This window comes from Camelus ferus, chromosome 32, assembly GCF_009834535.1.
Source record: "Camelus ferus isolate YT-003-E chromosome 32, BCGSAC_Cfer_1.0, whole genome shotgun sequence".
In the NCBI taxonomy this organism is placed as follows: Eukaryota; Metazoa; Chordata; class Mammalia; order Artiodactyla; family Camelidae; genus Camelus; species Camelus ferus.
In genome coordinates this window covers 1,980,483-1,999,366 of record NC_045727.1, presented here as the reverse complement: position 1 = coordinate 1,999,366, position 18,884 = coordinate 1,980,483, and the positions used below count along the sequence as shown (strand labels likewise).

At 42.6% G+C, this 18,884-nt stretch overlaps 1 protein-coding gene across 7 annotated transcripts in view; it reads left to right on the top strand.

Annotated features, from left to right (window-relative positions):
- Nucleotides 1-15,654, top strand: part of CCDC62 (coiled-coil domain containing 62) — a 35,821-nt gene extending 20,167 nt beyond the window's left edge. For 6 of the 7 annotated variants that reach the window (XM_032471330.1, XM_032471332.1, XM_032471331.1 and 3 more), the window contains 5 exons: nt 1,076-1,801; nt 4,500-4,656; nt 7,081-7,206; nt 14,071-14,164; nt 14,875-15,654. In XM_032471330.1, coding sequence (XP_032327221.1) covers nt 1,076-1,801; nt 4,500-4,656; nt 7,081-7,206; nt 14,071-14,124 — 1,063 coding nt within the window. In that variant the 3' untranslated portion in view covers nt 14,125-14,164; nt 14,875-15,654. The remainder of the gene's footprint in view (nt 1-1,075; nt 1,802-4,499; nt 4,657-7,080; nt 7,207-14,070; nt 14,165-14,874) is intronic. The other variant, XM_032471333.1, reaches the window with a different exon arrangement.
- The last annotated feature ends 3,230 nt before the right edge of the window (nt 15,655-18,884 follow it).

Here is an 18,884-nt window from a genome sequence, read left to right as displayed (position 1 = left end):
GGGATGGGAGTGGTCAGTAGTTGCAGGGAGGGGTGTAAGGATCAACTGCTGCTCCAGTGTGACTGGGGACTCACCGCACTTCGCTGTGCATGCTGTATTTTCCTCCAAGGTCTTTTGCTGGGGGTTATTACACCATTCCTCTGTATCTTGGCTGCGGCTGCTGCTAATACACACCACACCAACCCAGTGATCTCTTGCAAACCCCCTCACTTACTGGCTCCTTTTCCTCTTTGTGCTTCATTTCCCCTGGGAGGTACCTGGGCTAGGTGATGGAGGTTATCCTTTAAGAGCATCAAATGCCTCCATCTAGAAGGGACCCGAGTCACACAGATTACAATACCTGAACATGTGTGACATGAAAAACTTTAACAGAAGATTTATTAAAAGGTTTATCACATTTTTATCTTTATTTTGTGCACATATGTCACTTTTACTTTAGACCAGCTTTAAATATCCAGCAGATAAGTGGGGTGGTCATGAATGCAGTATGGTAAACACATTCAGCACTTTCCAGTGTATCTTTGTACCTTAAATCACTGCCTTTCAGTCCTGGCTTTACCTCTGTTTACTGTGAAACTAATAGAATTAGGAAGAGAAATAACAGATTAATCAACAAGTATTTACAGGACCTTTAGTATATGTTAAAGGCTGTCCTAGGTGCCAGGAGGATTAAAAATGCCTCTACATGTAAAAACAAAACAAAACAAAAAACTTGAGTCTATTGAGAAGACAGGATATATGTAAGAAACAGTGTACGATATAGTTACAATAGGAAACTTGCTGTCTGATTAATTAGATAATTTACACAGTAAGGTAATGGTTTGCAATATAGACAGTAAGTTAAGGATGGGAAGAGGACTGTGGGTAGGTGGGCTTGGTGGTCAGAAAGACTTCTTGGAGGAAGTTGGGCTAAAATTGGGCTCTAAAGAAAGAATCCATGTGCTACCTTAAATTTTCAACTCAGACAACTGGGTCTTCTTAGGAGTTAGCTCAGCTGATGAAGTTTGAGTGAAATACTTGGAATGACAGTAACAAGTATACCTTATAACTTCCATTTTTTGTGATGCCACCATAGCAGAGACATGTGTTTATCAGACCTTGAAAATAACCACCTAAAAGTCGATTTTAAGAGGGAGAAAAATCAGAAGTCACTGGTTAAGGACCAAAAATTTGAGACCACGTTGGTTCAGCAAAATAGGTCAGACAAGAGCTCTTGTGATGTGTGCAAAGAGAAGAAGCTACAGGTTAATACTTCATTTGGGGGAAAAAGTGTAATTGCTATCTCATCTCTATTTGCAAAAGACTTAGTGGAGAAACAAAAGTCTTGGTCTCTGGGAGAAAACATGCAGACTGAACCCGAAAACAAAAGTACGTTTTGCAAGATCCATGCAAAATCACCCAAGGGTGATGGAATTGGGGTTCAGAACGAAGAGAAACAACCCTCGGAAACATCAACATCTGTGTCCGATGAGAAGTGGCAGGACGTCGGTGTTTACCTGGGCCTGGCCAGCTGTCCTGGCTCGAAACCACCAGAAAAGCTGGATGTTGAATGTCCAGATCACATGGAAAGGTCTGGCGCCTCATGTTGCCACAAAAATGAAGCCTGTCGGGGCGAAAGTGACATGTGGGAATCCAAGTGCTGCCACCCGAGCAACTTCGTAATTGAAGCCCCGGGCCACGTGTCCGACGTGGAGTGGATGAGCATCTTCAAGCCTCCTAAAGTGCAGAGGGTCGTCCGCCACAGAGCTGTGTGCACTTGTTCGGGCAGTGCCAGTGGGACCAGATACAGCTCCTCGGCGAGGTGAGTGGTCCTTCACCTTTGTGAACACCCAAGGCGCCTGCCTACTGTGTTTCGAAACATAAAGGGTTGCAGCAGCCACTTCATGCTTGCTGCTTGGCAGAGAGCGGTGTTTGCGGGCAGAAATTGAGTTTGAGACAGACCGTTTCCTCTTTTCATCACAGCCCAGGCGTGGAGTTTTTTGATTGTGCAAATCAGACGGTGTTCGATTCTGGTGAGAAGTTTGTACCTAGGATAGCTTCTGAGGCAAAGGTTTTGCTTAAAAACAAAGTCAGTTGTCATGAGCTGAGCAAACATGTTTTATTTTAGAACAAACGGGTAGGTCACTTTACAAACTAGAATGCTGCTCTGGGACATTCCTCACCCAGGATCCTTTTGAATTGATAAGCAGTTTCTTTCATGTCCAGATTATGTTCCCTAGACCCCAGATAAGAAATTCTCTTCGCCCCCATTGGCTCATTGACACATCCAGCTGCTTTGGCCTTTGTGTTCACTTTACATTCCCCACACTGTCTTACTTTTTAAAATCATGTAAGAGAAAGAATATTTGTACTTAACCGGCTGATAAATGTCATTTTTTTCTTCCGGTTTTACTGAGACAGAACTGACGTACAGCACTGTATGTTTGTGTCCAGCATAATGATCTGACTTGAGTATGTCATGAAATGATGTCCACAATGTGTTCAGTGAACATCCGTTATCTCATATAGATACAAACTAAAAGAAAAAGAAAAAAAGTATTTTTTTCCTTGTGATGAGAACTGTTGGGCTTTACTTTTGCCACAGCTTTTGTGTATAACATACAGCAGCGTCAGTTATGTTCAACATGCGCTGTTACACCCCTCGTTCTTACTTATCTTACAACTGGAAATTTGTGCCTTTTGACCACCTACACCCAATTGGGTTTGTTTGGTTTTGTTTTTGTTTGTTTGTTTGTTGTTCTGGCGAGGGAAGGGGGTAATTAGATTTATTTATTTTTTAAATGGAGGCACTGGGGATTGAACCTAGGACCCCCTGTGTGCTAAGCGCACACTCTACCACTGAGCTACACCCTCCCCCACAGCTGGTTTTTTTTTTTTTTTAAGAGAAGAACATGAATTAGATATTAGCATTTGCTGCATTATTCAGGCTCATCTTATCATTAGAATTGCTGACTCTTGGGGTCGAGGGGCGCTATACAAGTGTCTGCTATTTTTACAGAAAACCTATCTCTTGGATCTTAGATTACAGAAAGGATGATGTCTCTGTTGAGAACTTTATTGTAATTATCGCACTGACTTTCCTAGGATTTGGGATTAAAATTTCCTTCCAGTGTTTTCATTGTTGGGATTATCTTTCGGCCCTTTTAGTAGCCTGGGTCACTTAAAAAATCATACAGTTACTCTGTCAGCTGCAAAATCTAAAGAGAAATTGGTTGTTACCCTGAATGTTATCTGTTCATGTTTGGTTTTTAAAGATCGTCTTAGATAACTGCAAGTGTCAGTCAGGCACGACTTCCTATTTCTCACTACTGAACCGAACACGCATATATTAAGGGAAAAGCCTGTGCTTTTGGTTTGTTTTTGTTTTTTGTTTTTTTTATGGAGGTACTGGGGATTGAACCCAGGACCTCGTGCATACTGAGCACGCCGTGCTCTACCACTGAGCTGTACCCTCCCCTTGTGTCAGATAGTTTTAAGTGCATAGTGGACATACATTAATGTATGAAAGAAATTCAAATGCAGTATTTTCTCTCAAGGCCTCTTGACCTCTCGAGCTTGAAATAATTCAAGTGACTTCTTGTCCTGCCAGCAGAGGCACGTGCCAAGGTATCCCGTGACGAATACGTGATTAAGTAGAAAGGATAATGATGTTTTCCTGTGTTCCCTTAGATTATAAGAACTTGTGTACCTACTTTTGTTATCTGGCTAAAATGTGCCCATTTACACCACCATTCTATTGGACAAATAGGGGTCTCCCTGCAGAGGGGGAGGCCGCAGCGGCTCCTGGCCTCAGTCACAGGATTCGTTGGAGGGGGGGGGAGGTTCTGGGGCCTCTTTGCTGTTAACTCTGCTTTGAGCCCCAACTTCAATAACATACCCAGAGACTCAGCTGTCCGTGTTTGTTCCCTGATTACCAAGCACCCCTAGAAGAATTAACGGCCCACAGCAGTGCCTTCTACTTTCACAGAACTTTTGAAAAACCATTCATTAGAATCAATTTCACAAACCAAAAACCTAAAATCTTCACAAGTTTAACTTTATATGATGTTCATTTTTTCTCTCTCTCTTTTGGATATTTCTGTTTCTCATACCTTTTTCTTTGTTGTTTTTTTGGGTGGGGGACTGGTAAGGAGGGCAACTCTATTCTATAGTTGCCCTTTAATGAAGAGTTTTAATTCTTACTGCAAAGAGTGTGCATTAATTTATAATATTCTACACAAATATCCTATCCAAGGGGGTGGGTATAGCTCAGTGACAGAGCGCATGCTTAGCACGCACAAGGCCCTGGGTTCCATCCCCAGCATCTACACACACGCACACACACACGCAAAACCCTGTTAAGATCTATAATGGTCTATTCTAACTCGAGCTTCTTCATTAAAAAATAAAAACTTTTCTTTCTTGGTCCTGTTGTGATCCTTTCAAGTACAAGAATATTAGTGACGTATGTTAGATGTTGTTTCAAGGTGCCTGTTTCCATTTGGTTTTATTGTTCACAGTGAGCTCATTGCCATCCAGCATTCCCGCTGCTTGGGTTCTTCAAAATCTGCCGTAAGAGAGGACGAGAAGCTGATGGAGACAGAGTCCTCTCCTGAAAAACAGAACTTGTCTAAGAGTTTGTTAGTCAACAAAGATGCAGCGCTGCCCAGTGAAAAGGTTTGTATTTCGCTTAGAAATAGCCAGCTTTTCCAAGCAGGACTGCTCCCCAGCAGACTTTTAATTCTTCCGTAGCCTGTGGTGAGTGTGCTTCATTTTGGCTCTTCTTCAGATTTTGTTTTTGTTTTTGTTTTGTTTTTAATTACAGGACTTTAATTATATTATTTAACCAAAGTCATAGTTACTTACCTTCTGTTTTCTTTAAACATCCTTTGGATTAGCTTCAGGTAGGATGTCCCTGAGGTCCTCCAGGTGATCGATGTGTCTATTTTTAATTAAAAAATATTTTAAACGCACAAAATAATGAAAAATATGACATGTATCTGTGCACCTACATTCAGACTTAACATGTTTACACTTTGCCATATTTGCTTTATTTTTCAACCTGTTAAAGAAATAAAATGTTACAGGTAAGGTATAAAGTCCATGTGCCCCTCTGCCCACTCCCACACCCCCTCCATGTAACCACTTGACCTTGAAGTTGCTCCCATGCTTGTTTTACACTTTTGCTGCTTAAAAGTTATACTTAAACATTACATCCTCTTGTTTTGTGTGTGTTTAAACATACGTAAATGGTAAAATGCCACCTGCATCCTTTTGCGGTGTATTTTGTGAGCTTCATCCATGCTGACACCTGTGGCTCTAGCTTCTTCCTTTGGATTGTGGATTGATGTGCAGGCCATTGACTGAATAAACCAGTCTGCTTGTCCACCCCCTACTGACAGGCGGTGAGGTTGTTTCTACACCAAGGTCCTTACTGTGGATGAGCCAGTGTCCCCACCGTAGCCGGGGTCTCCATCACAGCCCGTTCACAAAGAAAATAAGTTCAAATAAACTTAGTTACTTTTGGTGTCCACTGGGGGAAAATCCGGCTTTGAAACCAAACCTATCTGGGTTCCCATCCTTGTTTTGCTTTAGTGACCTTAGTCAAGTTAATGTAGTTGCTTTGAGCCTCAGTTTCTTCCCCTGCAAATGTGCAATACTAACATCATGGTTGCTTGGTCTCAATGAGATGCATAGGGCCTGGTCCCTAATGGGTGTTTGATGAGTGCTGGTTCTCTGTTAAAAAGTGACCATACCAAGTGTTGACTAGACTTATGAGCAACTGGGACTTTCATTCACTGGTGGTGGGACTGTAAACGGTACACACCTGGAAGACACCTGGGTAGTTTCTTTAAAAGTTAAATATACACCTACCATATGATTCAGTTATTCCCGTCCTACAGAAATGGAAACCTATGTCCACACAGAGACTTGTACACAAATATTCAAGCAGCTTTATTTGTACTCACTCAAGAACTGCAAGTAACCCAAGTATACTGCAGTAGGTGATGAGATAAGCAAACTGTGGTATATCCATACAATGGAGTACTTCTCAGCAATGAAAAGGAATGAACTATTTATACACAGACAGCATGAGTGAATCTCACAATAATTATATTGAATGAAAGAAGCCAGACAGACAAGAGATTGTAATGTGTTTATATAAAATTCTAGCAAATGCAGACTAATCTCTGACAGCAGATCAGTAGTTGGGAATGGGGAGAGGGACTCAGAGAGGCAAGAATTCCAAAGGGGCAGAGATGTGGTGAATGAATACAGCCTGTGTTCACTGTGGGGATGGTTTCACCAGTGTGTAGATTTACCTGTCAGACTGTGCACTTAATTGTATGTCAGTTACACCTCAAAGCTGTTAACTTTTGAAAAGTTATAAATAGGAGGGGAAATATTGGCCATTACCTTTTTGGCTCTTGGGAGACTCTTTTTCAGTGTTTGCACCTATTTTTCTGAGGTAGTATGTGACGCTGCAGGCCTGCGTTGTCCATGCACATGTGTGTGTGCGTGCATGTGTGTGCACATATACACACGCAGATATAGTCACATAGCAGATATCTGTTAAGCATCTTCTAGATCTAGGTCAGTAGTGATCATTGTTCATGGAAAATTAGAAATTAACTTTTCTTAAAGAAAAAATTAGTCTGGGTACTTTGGCGAGCAGTTGGCCTGCTAAAAATTCAGGTCCCCAAGTTCAAAATTAAACAAGAACAAAGACATATTTCCACATATTGTTAAACACTAACAAGCCTTTAGTGTTTGAGTTGTGTTTGGTGAGTGTTTTGACATGGCCTTGGCAAGTTGATTTAAGGAAGGTAAACAATGCCTGGGAGTCTTTTATCGCATGGATGTTAGTTTGTTGTAGTAAGTTTTCTGTTTAAGTCAAATTACTTAGCCAAGTCGGTTCTAAGAAATAAATGGAATTTGGTTATTCTCATATTTAATGTCCTGCTTTGACACGTGCTATCTAAAGTCAGAGAACTATGGATGAATAGCTAGCATTTGTACTTGTTACACTGTATTTACAAAGGTAAACATTTAAAAATGCGTCTTGGTCTCATGACCGCCAAAACTGTGTTGTCTTCCCAGGACGATTTTTCTCCCACAAGTAAGCTGCAGCGTTTGCTGGCGGAATCTCGTCAGATGGTCACGGACCTGGAGCTGAGCACCCTGCTCCCCATCAGCTCTGAGAACCTCAGCAGCGGTGCCAAAAAAGTACGTGGTTCCTCTCCTTCTGACCCCGTCTGCCCTGTCCCAGGGTGTCCCAGGGCGCCGGCACTCGGATGCCAGTCAGAAGGAAAGATTCTCTCTGTCCTGGAGGGGAGGGGCAGGGGTGCCACGCTGTTTTTAAGGAGGAAGAAAAAGTCACCCTCAGATGTTACTACACCCACATTTCCTCTTTCTAATTACCTGGGCATATGCTTATACATTCTAGGGGATTTAAAAAAAAAAACACTTTATTATAGAAAATGTCAAATACGGAAGTAGAAAGAACACTTAACAATCACAGAGCTTCAATAACCATCAACTTCGCTGTTTGTGTTATCTTCCCTCCTTCATCCGTCCATCCATGTTTCCTGTGGAAGCATTTAAAGCAAATCCTAGACGGCACATCTGTCACTCGCGGGCACTTCATTCCATGTCTAACAGACAAGGACTTCTGTCACACCCAGCCACGCTCACAGTGATCCTTTAATGTCATCTAGTGACTAGACCATGTTACAGTTTACCCATTTAGCTCAAAAATGTCTTTTTACTGTTTGTTCAAGTCAGTAACCAACCGGGGTCCATGTGTCACACTGCCTGTACCTTCTCCATCCCTCCGTCCCTCTCTCCTTCCTCTCCTCTCTTGCTTCTTCCTTCTCTTTCTTCTTCTTCTTTCTTTGTTTTTTAATGCCATTTATTTGGGGAAGAGACATTGGGTCATTATCCCGCAGAATGTCCCACAATCTGGGTCTCCCTGATTCTGTCCTCACTGTTACTTCACGCCTTCCTCTACCCCTTTAATTCCTGTGAACTAGTATTTTGATCCAGCGACTCGATTAGACCCGGGATCAGTTTGGGTGTTGTGTGTGCTTTGGCATGACTCCCCCGTTGGCAATGCCGTCTGCCTCCTGTTCCATCGTGTCCGGAGGATCCTCGTATCAGGTTGTCGGACTTGTAGAGTCAAGCTTGCTCAGGGGTTCAGGAGACTGTCAACCTGCGCTTTTATATTGCAGTTTCCCAAAAGTTCGCTTAATGAATTTAGCACTCCTTGATTAATGGGATTTATATCTATGATTTCATTAGGAATTGCAAAATAGTAATTTTCTAAATCTGCCGTTCCTTTGGAGAGTGTTTCTCATGTTAATTTTAACTGCTTTTTCTGAGCACAGGAACATTTCAGTAGCAATGATGTAAGTCATTTTGTAGATTTTATAGCCTGACATAAATAGTGGAAAGAACACTGAACTTGAAATCAGGATCCTGGGGTCCCAGTTTCCTAACCTGTAAAATAAGAGTTTGAAACTGATGCTTTAAGTTTAAGGGTCCAGGTACATCACTTGGGTTTGCTGTGGGCATAGTTAAAGGTATTTGAAAGCCACCGAGTTACACTTTTTTGTATCCCTGACCAAAGAAACTAAAACAATAAAAGACCTGCAAAACACTGAAATACCGTTCTTTTAAAATCACCTTTATTGAGGTATAATGTACAGTACCTCAATAAATACAATAAAGACATTTTACTAAGAATGTCTTCAATGCCTTTGTACTTGTTCCTGAATGAAGAACTAGTGTAGGTCACCAGTCCAGTGAGTTTATTTAGCTTTCATGTATATTGATGTACATGCACATTGCACCCATGTGAGCGACATCCCAGTCAAGACCTAGGACATTTCCATCACCCAGAAGGCTCCCTCATGCTCTTTGCGGTGAGTCCTTCCTTTCCCCCACCCTTGGCGGCGGCTGCTCTGACTGCTGTTGTTAGAGAGTGGTTTCTCCTCTTCTGGAACGTCACAGAAATGCACTCACACAGTCTGAGTGTGTTACGTCCTTACCGAGCTTCTTGCAGGAGGATTACTTTGAGATTCATCCATGTTGCTGCGTGTGTCAGTATTTCACTCCTTTTTATTGCTGGTTAGTATCCCACTGTAGGAATAGACCACACTTTGTTATTCACCTGTCAATAGGATATTTGGGTTGTTTCCAGTTTTGAACTATTAGAAGTAAAGCTGCCATGAACACAAGCCTTTTCTTTTTTTTAATGGACCTATGTTTTCTTTTCTCTAAGGTAAATACCTAGAAGTGTTAGTTGCAGGATTTAATTTTTTTTTTAATAAACTCTCAAATCAGGGTGGTTGTGCCATTTTACATCACTACCAGCTGTGCAGAGAGTTCTGGGAGCTCCACATCTGCACCAAGCCATGGTTTTGTCAGTGCGTTTGAGTTTAGCCATTCCAGTAAATCTGAAGAGGCATCTTATCTTCATAGTTCTGCTTAGGTCTATGGTTCATCTCGATTTAAATTTTGTGGATGGTGTGAAGTAAAAACCCAAGGTTCACCTTTCTCCGTACAGATATTTGCTTCCAGCATCATTTATTGAGAAGACTTCCTTTTTCCATTGAATTACTTTCAGCATCTTGTTGAAAATCAGCTGACTGTATATTGAGGGTCTATTTCTGGACCCTGCGGTCGGTTCCACGGACCTGGTCGTCCCCCTTACACCAGTACCGCACTGTATTGGTTGCGTAACTCTGCAGGGAGTCCTGAAATCACTTAGTGCGCACATCCCCCACTTTGTACTTCTTTTGTGAAATTGTTCTGCCTGTTCTACACGCTTTGCCAGGTCCGTAATAATTTTAGAATCAACTTGTCAATTTTTTAAAAATATACTTTGATATTGTGATTTCTTTGAATCTACAGATCACCTTGGGAAGAATTGACATCTGTCAACAGAGTGTATCTCCAATTAAGTCTTCCTTCTTTTCTCTCAGCCATGTTTTATAGTTTTCATGTTAGTAGTTCACCTTTTGTTAGATTTATTTAGAATATTTTGTTTATTGGTGCCATCATATGTGGTATTTCAAATTTTATTCTCAGATTGTTTGTTGATGACATAAAGAACTATCATTGCCTTCTATAAACTGCCTCTGCCAAATTCACCTGTTCTAGTAGATTTTCTGTGGATTCTCAGGACTTCTACATAATCATGTCATTTGTGAATACAGAATTTCCTTTTCCAGTCTTTACGCCTTATTTCTTACTCTTATTGCTCTGGTTAAGATGTTCAGATCAACGATGAATAGAAACGGTGAGACCAAACATCCTTGCCTTGTTGCATGAAATACTGTCTGGTGGCATTTCTTGCTTAGCTCTTCTTCACATTGGTATTTTGTTAGATTCAGAGTTCCGCGGGGCAGTTTCCCTGAGACACAGATGATCTGAGCCTGGAACGTTAACCATTCTAGAATCAACATGCTCATTACCACGAGCCTCAACAGGTAGCTGCAAAGATTACCGTAAAGAAGAATGAGCTCCCAGAGTAGTGACTTTTAGAAGTATTTGTACCTTATGTGCCACGGAAGCTTTCCAATTAGAAACCGTCATGGACTTCACGGTATTTTCTAGGAAGGTTTTGTTTTTTCTTGACAAACTCTTTGAAACATTAATGAAGTAATTTATTTACATGGGGGCAGAACATACTTTTAAGTAGTGGTAAGGCTGGGTTTTTTTTAACAGCTTTATTGAGGTATACTGTACCTACCCTGAAGTTCTCCCATAAAGGTGTACAATTCGGTGGTTTTAGTATATTTCACAGTAGAGCAACCATCCCTGTCCAATTTTAGAACACTTTCATCACTCCAAAAGAGCCTGCACACACTGGCAGTTACTCCCCCTCCCACCTCCCTGGCCTCGGCCACCACTCAACTGCTTTCTGTCTTGACTAATTTGTTGCGCAGAGACTTTTCATCAGAGTTAGTTGAACAGAATTCAGGAGATCCGTAAACTTTGACGGGGTTAAAAATTACACCTAAGGTTGTTTTTATTAACCTCTAATTGACATGTGGCACTTCCTTCAATTATGAAGATAGGAAACAAGGCATAGTAGTACATACTGCCTGTGACCCTGTCATCAGTGGAGCCCGAAGACAGCTCCCCAGCATGTCACAGTGATGGCGGGTGTCTTGAAATATCATCTATGCTGACACTCAGAATGACAGACTGTTAGACCCACTGCTAGGTCTTACTATTTAATGCACTAATAAGAATATGTATTATTATATCACAATCTTGTTCAGTTTTTTGACAACCACAGTTACATCTGCTGTGATGCAACACACAAGTTCCTAAAAATCACCACACAATGCAAAAGTGCACAATAAAAACCACACCGTTTATGGAGAAAATGGAGTTAGGAGCATAACACTCAAAAACTTTATCAATGGCACATTTTTTTTAAAAAAAGGACAGGGATGTAATTTAAATGGCAGGATAGTTTTATACGTGTTAAGTAGTTAAGAAATACATAAATCTTGCCCTGAATGTGGCACTTCACCTTGAAAAAGACCTTAAGTTTGCATGTAGAATCGGAGGTCGGGGAGGCTGCAGCTCGTGATGTGTCAGGAAGTGGCGGAGGAGGGCTACGGGGTGGGGCGTCGTAGCAGCAGGTGTGGAGGGACGTGGCTCCACACGCCAGGGAAGCTGGGGAGCCGGGGGATGTTTGAGGGGCGGGGGTGTGGGTGTGTATCCGGGGGTGTGTTCCTGCACAGCAAGGCCCAGTTCACCTAGTGTTTCTTGTGGACAAAATCACTCGTGAACAAATGCAAACTTCACATTACGCCCAAGTTACTCCCTAATGCATCAGGTGTGTGGGAATGGACTCACGTTTTCAAAGCAAGCGTCATAGCGGAACCGTGGCCACAGGGTGTCCTCTCAACCTGTCCGCAGGGCTTTGTGTTAAATCGCTCTCTAAGATGGAAGCAGTAGCTCCCTCACGCGTGTCCTCCGAGCACAGCTGCATGTGTGTAAGTGTCTCCATCAGCGTGAGTGTCGCAGTGCAGGAGGGCCGGTTCCATCCGTGGCCTCTGCTCTCCCCCAGCGCCGCGAGGGGCCCCTCTCACTCCCTTCGGCCTCCTGGGTCCTAGCGTGTGCCCTGCCCGCTGCAGAGGATGCTGGGTCGATACCGTGAAAGGACCTGACGGGACAAGCTCAGGAAAAGGGCAGAACAGTGAACTCAAGGATAGACTGGAAGAATGCTCACGCTCTTTGAGGTTGGTGAAAACTTGGCTGAAGAGAATTTTCGAGCTGGAAAGATCCAGAAGAGAGATCTGACCCCACTCAGACCTTCCGTCTTGCGGGTGAAAGTGACTGAATCTCTTGCAAAACATCCCACAGCTGGAGTCAGATACCATTCAGCTGGAGAAAATATTGTCTTCAGGTGCAGTGAATTTTCCAGTGGATTATTAATTGATTCCAGAGGTGTGGGGGAAACAATTTAATGAACAGAAATATACGTGGCAACGCTGTATAAACTCCTCCGCTCTGGGCCTTTGAACGGGGTATAGCTGGTGACAGAAAAAGTAAACGGTTTTGTAAAAACTTCTCAGCTTTGGCAGTCAAGAAGCAGGGTGAGCTCTGAGCAGCCCGTGTGTCTGCTTCACCGGGGTTTTGGTATCTGTTGCTAAAGACACAGGCCTTCATTTGAAGCCTTCCTTTGAAACAGGCCCTCTCATACGTTGCTGGGGGAGAGCAAAGTGATTGAGTCCTTCTGGCAAGGAACCTGTCAGGTTTTGTAAAAGCTGCAGAAGACCTGGCCCGTGGACGGAGCAGCGTCGCTTTGGCGTCTCTTGTTCAGGCCCCTCTGCGCGTGTATCACGTGAGGTGTGCATGCCCGTTTTTCACGGCATCGTTGCTTTATAACAGCAAGAGTTAGGAAACGATCCAGGCGTCCAGCGGGAAGGAACTGAGTGAAGAGCTCGTCCACAGATGGAGTTACCGCGGACAGCACCGAGGAAGGCCCTGGATGCAGGAGTGTTTCCAGGATATACTATTAAGTGGAAAGAAGCGGACCCTGAGCGGTTCCTGTGGAACTCCACGTATGGGAGGGGACTGAGAACATATGTAATTTTTTCAAACCATGCTCATGTGTGAACTAGTTTTAAAAATCCAATAATTTAAAAATAGAGAAAAAAGGAAAGAATAAAACAGCACAGCCGGCCACACCCCCCGCCCCCCCCAGCAGGTTCCTGTGATGTGGGACTGGGGCCCGCCGCAGCCAGACGCAGAATTTGGAGTTCTGACTAGGACACGGGGCTGGACCTCGTGACTAATTTGAGACCATTGGGGTTCCTTGTTGGGGTTCCTATCCCGTTTTGTGGCAGGCTGATCAGGCCTGTGATCCTTTTAGGAAAATGCTTTTAAATAAATGAAGTAAAATACATCAGATTGTAAAATACGTAGGAGGGCTATTCAAGTCGAGAGGAAGCAGCGTGGTGAAGAGCACAGACGTCTGGAAGCATCGAGAATCACCCCACGGGGCTGCGCGGAGGCCCCACGGGGAGGAGGGGGAGGCTGAGAAGGGGGCGTCCCCTCCAGCCCATGGCCATCTCCTGAGACTTCTGGTGCCCCTGCAGGTGTCATCCTCCTCTTACTTCTTCTTTTTTAATATCTCCCCCAAAACCTAACAAGGCTAAGCCTTCTGTCACACTCCGCACTCCGATGAATTCCAGTGGCACTTAGAGTTGTTGGTTCTTCTTGACGATCATTGTCTTCGTTAAGGGCTCACCGCACAGTCTACACGAGGCTGACAAAGAGCCAGTGACACCCGGGCGTTAGCCGACTGCCAGTTTAGCCGCAACACACACGGTAAAGCAAGCAGCATTCCAGCTGCGGGACTGGAGCCGGAGGGGCCCCTCACATGAACAGGAAGTCAGTACCTCTTTGTTGGGTGTGTGGATGGTGGTTGCATGAAGTTACTTCATTGTGTTTAAGCAATTCCCCAAGGTCTTATACAGGCATTTCCACTCTATTTATGAATTTCTTCTTTGGCATTTTCTAGTTGTTCTATTATAAGGTACTAATTTGGGAGTTGTTTTGTAGAATGGAGAAGTCTCAGAAGACTCAGCTGAAAAGAACACACTTCTCAGTAACTGAAGAAAACAGTTGTCGCCTTCAGTATTCCCTGTGATCGTGGGTAAGTCACCTTTCCTTGTCCCACCTTTTATCTCAGTTCACGTTTAATAAGTAACTTGAGAACACTGATAGAGTCGTGGCAGTGCATTTGTTTGACCCGTAATCCTTTCTCTTTTGCTTGACCTATTTACACACCTTCTAAATTTAATCCGAGTAGAATGTCAGTTACTTTGTAAGAGAAAGATGCAGTTCAGAAAACTCTTGTTCCCAGTACCTAGACTTTTAAACCTAGGGAAGTGAATACACATAGCTTTCAAAATTGGAATCTAAACAGTGTATCAGCACGTGCTCCAAATGCCTTTCTGGAAAGGAGTCTTTACATGAGGTTTGAAGTTTTAGAAGAAGGCGTATTGGCCCAGTAAGCACTTTCTTGATTTGTGTTTCCTTCTGTCAAACCTTCATTTCATACGCAGTTTCTTTAGAATCCAGTTTGATAAGTGAAAAAGCGTCATCTTTTCAGTTGTTTTCAATTTAAGCTCAGGAGCTCTTTAAAACGCTGAAAGCGTAGAGTTTAAGTAGCCCTCTGCCTGGCTCCCTGTCTTCTGTGCTCTCTCTTTGCTGAGAAGTTTCCCTGAGCCTCACATTTTGCATGACCTCATGTTGATGAGAATCAGCACACAGTTAATTTTTCAGAGGCTGGGAGCTTACAGCGCACTATCCAGTCCGGTGCTCATTGATTTTGATTTTATTAACTCTGTTTCCTTCCTGCAGAAGCCGATTTCTCATCCATGTAGAAGGCAGGAAGCAGACATCCATACCTAATACTTAACCTTGAAAACAAAAAGAGGGCTGTAATCCTTCATAAACATCATCTAATACCAAAGAGGAGCAGAAACTGAAAGTTAATTGTCAAACATCTATATTTTGTTTGTTTTCAGGTTAACCATTTTCACTGTGTAAGAAATTAGACCTTCTTGTATGTTATGTATATAATACGTAAACTTGGGATTATGCTGAGAGAGAAAAAATATTATCTGTAAAGATGCAGACTACAGTTAAATACCAGAGGAGCTCTTTAAAAGTGTGAACATCAAATAGAGAATCCCTGCTTATAAAATGCTATTTTAACTGTCTGATTTAAAAAAAAAAAACCTGTGCATTATATTTAAATTATAAACCAGTAGCCTATCAGAGTCAGCAACAAATACATGAGAAATAATGTCCTCCTGTGGTTTTGGCCCTGGACTTTGCTGTGTAAATAGGCATAAAATGATATGATATCAAATATTTTTAACTGGAAACTGTCTCCCGGGTTACTGACAGTTGAGGTCCTTCTGTCCCAAAAGCTGAGTGGAGCCCATCTTGTCTGAGTCAGTGGTAGTCCTGTCAACTTACACAAGCAAAAGCTTGCTGGAGGATCAAGTTTTATGTGCATTTTTTTTATCGTTAAAGACTAAAACACTTCTATTTTAACTTGTAAATTAATTTAATTTTTTAAGGAATATACTATGTGCCTCTCTGTCCCTTCTAAGAGAATGGATCAGCTTCAGTCAATAAAAAATATTTTTAATAATAAAAATAATTGTCTTTGGTTTCTTTTTATTACACAGGGGTGAAATAAGGAAAGTTAGTCTCTTGAAACCAAACCTGGCAAGTTAATTTCCTGAGGAAGGGGGGATGTAATTTTTTTTAAAGCACTGCAGATATCAAGGTTCTACTGTGCTACATAAATGCCCCTTTGTTAAAAGGTTTCAGTGCTACTTCAGAAATGATTTTCATTAGAGTGGGGGAGCCACCCCATCCAGCCTTTTTAATTAGGGTGCTGAAAAGAGAAATTGGGTGACGTTTGGCTGCCTTCTTTATAAATGCTTGCTTTCTCTCCCAGGCTAGGCTGGTTTGTACAAAGCAAGACTGAGAAAGATACAGTCGATTCTGAACTACTGCCTCCAAGCTGGAAACCCAAAATGTCCCTGGAGAGGCTGACTTCCAGTCTGAGAAACGAAATGTTAAATTTTCTCCTCCTCTTTATGATAGGTTCATGGCTACCTGTCAACCTGCCTAGAGAACACTGATTAGGTGCTAAGTAGAACCATTGCAGGGAACCAAAGGATTTTTTAAAACTCCGAATTTATTTTGTGGCTAAACGTGTTTTAGCTCATTGGGTTATACTACCTTCGGCACCTGTTCTTGCCCTTCCACATTCTTGTGAACTACAGCACTTGAGGTTCAACAGTGGAAACTTTCATGTTATCAGTCGATCTACCTCAGCCTAAGCCATTTAAATATGTGAGCAGTTTCTGCTAAGGAGAGACAGCCTCAGTATGTTTGAAAGAGTTGCAAGATAAAACTAGATTTTAGCCTTTCTATTTTGTCATCAACATTCTTTCATCTTAAGAGGAGGCAACTAAACTGTGCTATAATTTGCCTGCCAGAAATGATCTCAACCGTCAAAAGAGACTGACGTAAGTGTATTTTTAGAGTCTGTGAACAGATCTATTAAACAGAAATAGAAATACCCCAAAAGAGAGAAATTCTGAGTCAAGATAATACATAAACACTTAAAAACAGTTTTACCTAAAAAGTGCTAATTGGATATGTGGGATTGAGAGGCTCTGTGGGGTAACGTTGGTTCATTTCAGGAACATGGCTCAGGTGTGGAACCTTGTGTGGCTAACAGACCCTGGAGTTTTTCCTGGTGGCTTTGACCTGAGATTTTTCTTCTCTGGTTAGATACCCGTAGCTTTGTGGCTGTTTCAAAGTCATGCACGTCTGTTTTCTCTTGAGCCGTGGGATGACGATGTTAGGGTCCATTTCAGGAAGGTTCATATTCTAAGCCTTAAACAGAATCGTCTTAGCAAAAACTGCATACGTGATAGAGAACAGTGAGTAAGATCAGATTAAGAAACCAGACACATTAATCAGGACCACTGCTGACAAAGTAGGTTAAAAACCAGAATGGTCTTTGAGAGTTTATCAAATGAAGAGAGCACATTAATCAGTCCTGTAAATGATGATTTCTGGGTTCTCAGCCAAATGCATACTTAAGAGATCTAACCAAAAAAAGGCAAAATAATTTGCACACTAAGTATGGCTTTGCTGGTCACTGGAGACCCAGCAGTGAGCAAAGCAGACTCAATCTTTGTTTACAGTCTAGTGGAGAAGACAGATCTTAAACAAATAATCACAAGTAGTTCAGGAAAAACTGGTAAATGCAAGAAATAAAGCTTTGAGCTACCATGGTCAGCATATAACAGGGACATAGTTCAAAGGGGAGGGTTCAGGGTAGGCTTCCCTGAGGAAGTGATGTCTGAACTAAGCTGAAAGATGAGTACATGCTAACCAGCAAACAGGAAGAGGAAGAGCATTCCAGACAATAGTAACAGCATGTGCAAAGGCCCTGAGGTGGTAAGGAGCGTGACACATTTTGGGACCTGACAGACTAGGATGGAGCAAGATGAAGCTGGAAAAAGAGGCTGGGGCCAGATCATACACACGTGTCAATGAGGCAGTATGGGGATTGCAACACTATTATTTTAGTTAGCCCAGTGATGTAAACTCTATTTTTTGTCTTCTTGGGTTTTCCTTGAAATCAGGTCTAATTCGTATCCCAAGTGCTTTGCCCTTGTCATGGCCTGGAGAAAGCATTAAACAGCCCTGGAGATACACCAAAATGGCACCCTGATTCTGATGACAAGAAGGATCTCAGCCAATCAGTGACAGAACCAGTCCTAGAACCAGATCTCCTGCCTGAAGATGTTTAAGAGATGAATCTGACAATGAAGGTTGAGGAAACTTGTATCCTTATGTCCCCAGGATGCTCTTCCATCATTCTAAGCCGCATGTTGAAGTGTGCCAAATTATGGGGGGGGGGGTGTTCACTCACTTTTTCAACACCTTCATTACTAATGCACCAGACACCTCGCTAGGCTCTGAGAGTATAAAACTGAGTAAGGCAGGGTGGTCCTTGCCCTCTAGCAGTTCAAAACTTACCTAGAGACAGATAGATGACAAATCGTTTGAGATGCTTTAGCAAAGGGCCCTGGATCCCGACAAGGCTGAGCACAGTACCTGGCATAGTGATAAACCATTATTACGAAGAGCAGTAGGGGAGTGGGTGTAGCTCAGTGGTAGGGAGCATGCTTAGCACGCACGAGGTCCTGGGTTCAATCCTTAGTGCCTCCATTAAAATAAGATGTAATTTTATTTTTTAAAAAAGAAAGGAGTGGTAGTTGGTTGCTGATATTAAGTCCCTGTGGCAGACACTCTAGACCCAGGGGGGTTGCCTGGTTTACAAGAAGGCACAATTAAGTGTGAAGTTCACAGGGTAAGTGTTTTTGTTGGCTGCGGAAAAAGGAGTCTGAGAAACAGCTGGTCTGGAACCTACAGGCCCTTTATTGCGGTCTTTATTCCACCACAGCTGTTGACTAGGGCGCTGAGGGTTAAAAATGAAATAATACATGTACAGGGTCTGGCCCCAGGCCTAGTATATAATCAGCATTCAGTAAGTATTAGCTATTGTTATTCTATTGTAGTTCTGGTAAAAAAAAAAAAAGGCTTTCAGTGATTGGAATTAGATAAAGCGAAGTTAATTCCTCTCTTAGATGAGTGAGAGGAGAGCCTTGTCAAAGACGTCTTTCAAGTTCCCAGTGTCAATTCTGGGTCTAGGCAGTGAGGAACCAGCGAGGTTACAGAAAGAGTTGTGGGGACAACGTTCAGGGTTATGCAGGCATCATCCTCCCTCTTCAAGGGGAGTCCTGAGCACCTGTATTGGGTGATTTCAC